The sequence below is a fragment of the Notechis scutatus genome, chromosome Z (assembly GCF_049901735.1).
Source record: "Notechis scutatus isolate UNSWTSFEM ecotype Mainland chromosome Z, rNotScu1.2, whole genome shotgun sequence".
NCBI lineage: Eukaryota > Metazoa > Chordata > Lepidosauria > Squamata > Elapidae > Notechis > Notechis scutatus.
In genome coordinates, this window is record NC_142025.1 from 122,344,995 (window position 1) to 122,349,623 (window position 4,629).

The 4,629-nt window shown below is 53.4% G+C and overlaps 1 protein-coding gene across 1 annotated transcript in view; it reads left to right on the plus strand.

The window, feature by feature from the left end:
• The window catches only part of LOC113429429 (arf-GAP with coiled-coil, ANK repeat and PH domain-containing protein 1-like), a 38,866-nt gene that overhangs the window by 32,123 nt on the left and 2,114 nt on the right, over positions 1 to 4,629 (plus strand). The window contains 5 exon segments of the mRNA XM_087947410.1: positions 381 to 492; positions 1,330 to 1,507; positions 1,510 to 1,535; positions 3,174 to 3,242; positions 4,502 to 4,595. Coding sequence (XP_087803536.1) covers positions 381 to 492; positions 1,330 to 1,507; positions 1,510 to 1,535; positions 3,174 to 3,242; positions 4,502 to 4,595 — 479 coding nt within the window.

Below are 4,629 nucleotides of genomic sequence, written 5' to 3' on the forward strand. Positions count from 1 at the left end.
TCTGTGCTTGACTTCATATACAAGTCCATCGCCAAGCGTCTGAATTTTGATGACACAACCACGGGGATGCTACCCTGGTCATAAGTGTGAAACATGGCTGTCGCCGGTCATAAATGTGAGTCAGTATGGAAAGTATCCATGTGAATTTTTTCGTGACCGGAGATGTTATATAGTCATAAGGGTGAAAAACGGACTAACAACTGCACCAATTAAAATAACTGGTGATTCATTTAATGACTGTGGCAAGAACAGTCGTGAAACGGGGCAAAATTCACAACTGTTTCACTTAACAGTGGCTCTGTTGCAGTCGTAAATCGAGGACTGCCTGTATCTCTGCTGGGTCCAGGGTCAAATATCTTCTCCTTCCTGTCTCGCTTTAGGACATGCCTCCTGCAGGCCGATTCGGAGCGCCACCTACAGGCCTGGATGTGTGCCGTCCAGAGTAGCATCGCCTCGGCGTACAATGAGGATCACCCAGAATCCCCTGGGCAGGTAAGATCTAGGCCAAAGTTGCGACCAGGTCCTTGCAAGGCCCTTGTGGGTCCTGAGGTCCTTGTTTTACGACCGTTTGTTTAATGTTGATTTGAAGTTACGGATGGCCCTGAAAAATGGGTGTGGCTTGTGCTGACGTTTATGAACGCCCACCACACCCTTGGGTGTGGTCATGCGATGACAATTGGGGCACTCAGCAAGGGTCTCGCATTATGACAGTTGAGGGAATTGTGGTCCATTGTGGTCGTAAGTCAAGGACTTACAGCTTCCTAACGGTGAGAAAAACTAGCCAGTGGAACTGCTTGCCACCAGAATTTGTGGGTGCTCCATCACTGGAGGTTTTTAAGAAGAGACCGGACAGACGTTTGTCTGGAATGGCATAGGGTGTCCTGCTTGGGAAGGGGGTTAGACTAGATGACCTCCAAGGACACTTCCGGCTCAATTCTGATTGCATTACATACATATTTTTACATATATTACATATACACACAGCATATTATATACATACCTTTAGAACTTTAGGTATTTCTCTGAGGGTTGGATCTCTGAGGGTTGGACTAGATGACCCTCCAAGGTCCCTTCCACCTCTATTCTGATCACATTACGTTACATACACATAATGTCTCCTGCCTGAGCCAGGGGTTGGACTAAATGATCTCCGAGGTCCCTTCCAGCTCTATTCTGTGATTGCATTACCTATTTATCTGAAATAGTCTAGGACGTCCTGCTTGGGAAAGGGGGTTGGACTAGATGACCTCCAAGGTCCCTTCCATGCCTGCTTTTGCTGATAACGCTTCTTCTTCTTCTTTTTCCCTCTTTTTTTTGTGGGAGGGGCAGCATCTGGAGCGGAGCGCCTCCCTCACGGCGGCCACCTTGCAGTCCCCCTCCAGCCGCAAACTCCGGGGCGGGGTGGACAAGCACGTGGTGGACCAGGTGCAGCGGCTGGAGGGCAACGCCCAGTGTTGCGACTGCCGGGAGGCGGCCCCGGAGTGGGCCAGCATCAACCTGGGCATCACCTCTGCATCGAGTGCTCCGGCACACAGGTGCCTCAGGGCAAGGAACCCGAAAGGGGGTTGGGCTGATGACCTCAGGGGGTCCATCCCATCCCCACCCCACCTGTCCCCGTCCCTTTGATGGAGGTTTTTAAGAAGGGATTGGACAACTGTGTGTTTGGAATGGTAATGGGGGGGGGGGTCACTGGATTGAGCAGGGGGTTGGGCTAGATGACCTCCAGAGTCCCTTCCATCCCCACCCTCCCTGGGATTCCTTTGAGCCAGGGGGTTTGGCTAGATGACCTCCAGGGTCCCTTCCATTCTGACCTCCATGGGATTCCTTTGAGCCAGGGGGTTTGGCTAGATGACCTCCAGGGTCCCTTCCATCCCCACCCTCCCCTGGGATTCCTTTGAGCCAGGGGGTTTGGCCAGATGACCTCCAGGGTCCCTTCCATTCTGACCTCCATGGGATTCCTTTGAGCCAGTGGGTTTGGCTAAATGACCTCCAGGGTCCTTTCCATTCTGACCTCCCTGGGATTCCTTTGAGCCAGGGGGTTTGGCCAGATGACTTCTCCAGGGTCCCTTCCATTCCGACCTCCATGGGATTCCTTGAGCCAGGGGTTTGGCCAGATGACTTCTCCAGGGTCCCTTCCATCCCCACCCTCCCTGGGATTCCTTTGAGCCAGGGGTTTGGCTAGATGACTTCTCCAGGGTCCCTTCCATTCTGACCTCCATGGGATTCCTTTCCCTCCATGGGATTCCAGGGGGTTTGGCTAGATGACCTCTAGGGTCCCTTCCACCACCACCCCCCTTCCACGGGAACCCCTTTGATGGAGATTTTAAAGAAGAGATCAGGCAACCGTTTGTCTGGAATGATGTAGGGTCTCCTCCTTCAGCAAGGGGGTTGGGCTAGATGACCTTCAGGGTCACTTCCATCTCCCCTCCCTGGGACTCCTTTGAGCCAAGGGGCTGGGCTAGATGACCTCTAGTGCCTTTTCCAACTCAAATTTGAGATAAGCCAAAGAGCCAGAATAAAAATTGGGGTTGCCAGAAAGAACACGCAAGGCTGCCCGAAGGAGAAGGCAGAAACTGTCCTAGGATCAGGGAAGGGGCTTCCAGGCCGTCCTCCACTTCATGACCGTTCATTTAGTGACCGTTCCAAGTTGCAACCCAGCTGACAAGAAGTGGCTCGGGACTGTTTTTCACCCTTAACAGCCGTCGTCGCGACCCTGCCCCCCCGCAGTCATGGGATAAAACCACACGCCTGGCCACTGACTCATACTTATGACGGTCGTGGCGTCAACACGATCCCCTTTTACGACCGACGAGCCAACAGGGGAAGCCGGAATCGCTTAAAAACGACGGTGAAAATTTTCCACGGCGGGAAAGGCGGTCAAAAGGGGGGGAAGGGGGCTTCGCAAAACATCTTGCTTAGCAACGGAAATGTTCGGTCGTAAAGTCGAGGACGGCCTCTATGAGGGGTCTCTTTTGCCGTGTTGGAAGGAAAAGAGGCCCGGGGGTGTCCTTGGTGTGTGTGTGTGTGTGTGTGTGTGTGGCCTCGTAGCTGCAACGTGGGCGCCATGTTGGTGGGAGGGGCCGTGGCTGTTCCTTGACACCCCGCAAGAGGCAGATTTTCTTCACCTGTTGAACTACGGCTGATTTTCACCTGATTTCCTTTCTCGGCCTTAGGAGTCTGGGGTGCATTTCTCCAAGGTGAGGTCCCTGACGCTGGACGCCTGGGAGCCGGAGCTGGTGAAGGTGGGAAGGGGGGAATTTGGGGGTTGCTGGTGGGAGGGGCCCAAGAGGGCCAGCGAGCCTTCGAAGTTAAAAGGGAGCGAGGTTCGAATCCAGGGCGGCAGAGGGATCTGGATCGGGGTGGGGGGCACATGCTGAAACTTTGGGGCACAGATCCAATGCGTGTAGTGTTTTGAAGAAGGAAGGAAGGAACGAACGAAGGAACGAACTAACTAACGAACGAACTAAGGAGAGAGGAAGGGAGGAAGGAGGGAGGAAGGGAGGAAGGAGGAAAGAAGGAAGCAGAGGGAGGGAGAGGAAGGAATACGAGAGAACAGGAATGGGTAGGAGGGAGAAGAAGGAGGAGGAGAAGAAAGAGTAGGAGGAGAGAACAAGGAACAAGGGGAGGAGGAAAGGAAGAAGGGAGGGAGAGAAAGATGGAAAGGGGGAGGGAGGAGAGATGGAAAGAAAGGGAAGGAGGAGAGAATGAACAACGGGAGGGGGAAGGAAGGAAGGAAGGAGAGGGAGGGAGAGGAAAGAAAGGAGAGGAAGAAAGGAGGAGAGAACGAGAAACAAGGGGAGGAGGAAAGGAAGGAGAAGAAGGAAGGAAGAAGAGAGGAAGGGAGGAAGGAGGAAAGAAGGAAGTGGAGGGAGAGGAAGGAATAGGAGAGAACAGGAATGGGTAGGAGGGAGAAGAAGGAGGAGAGGAAGAAAGAGGGAGGGGAAAATGAGGAACAAGGAAGGAAGGAAGGAAGGAAGGAGAGAGGAAGAAAGAGGGAGGCAGGGAGGGAGAAAGAGAGGAAGGAGGCAGAGAGGGAGGAGGGACCAAGGAAATAAAGGAAGGGAGGGAGGAGAGAACGAGGGAAGGGAGGGAGGAGAGACAGAAGAAGGGAGGAGGAAAAAAGGAGGAGAGAATGACGAACAAGAGGAGGAAGGAGGAAGGATGGAGAGGGAGGGAATTGAAGGAAGGAGAGAGAGAGAGGAAGGAGGAAAAAGAGGAAGAAAGGGGGAGGGAGGAAAGGGATCAAGGAAGAAGGGTAGTAGAGGAAGGATGGATGGAGGGAGGGAAGGAAAATAAAAGGAGGGAGGGACAAAGGAGGGGAGGAAGAGAGCAGAAGTTTCCAGTATTTGGGGGACACAGCTGTCAAATTCCTGCCAGACCCCTTAGCCTCCCCTTTACTCCTCCACTACTCTTCCCCTATTACATGGAGGTAGGACCCCCGTAGTGGATGCTGAAATGAAGCCCCCCATCCCGCCCTGAGCCCCTCCCTTCTCGCCCACAGCTGATGACTTTTTTGGGGAACCAGGTGATCAACCAGATCTATGAGGCCAGGGTGGAGGAAATGAACATGAAACGCCCCAACCGGGAAGTTCCAGGTAAGAACCTCCCCTTCTCTATCAAAATCCCCCC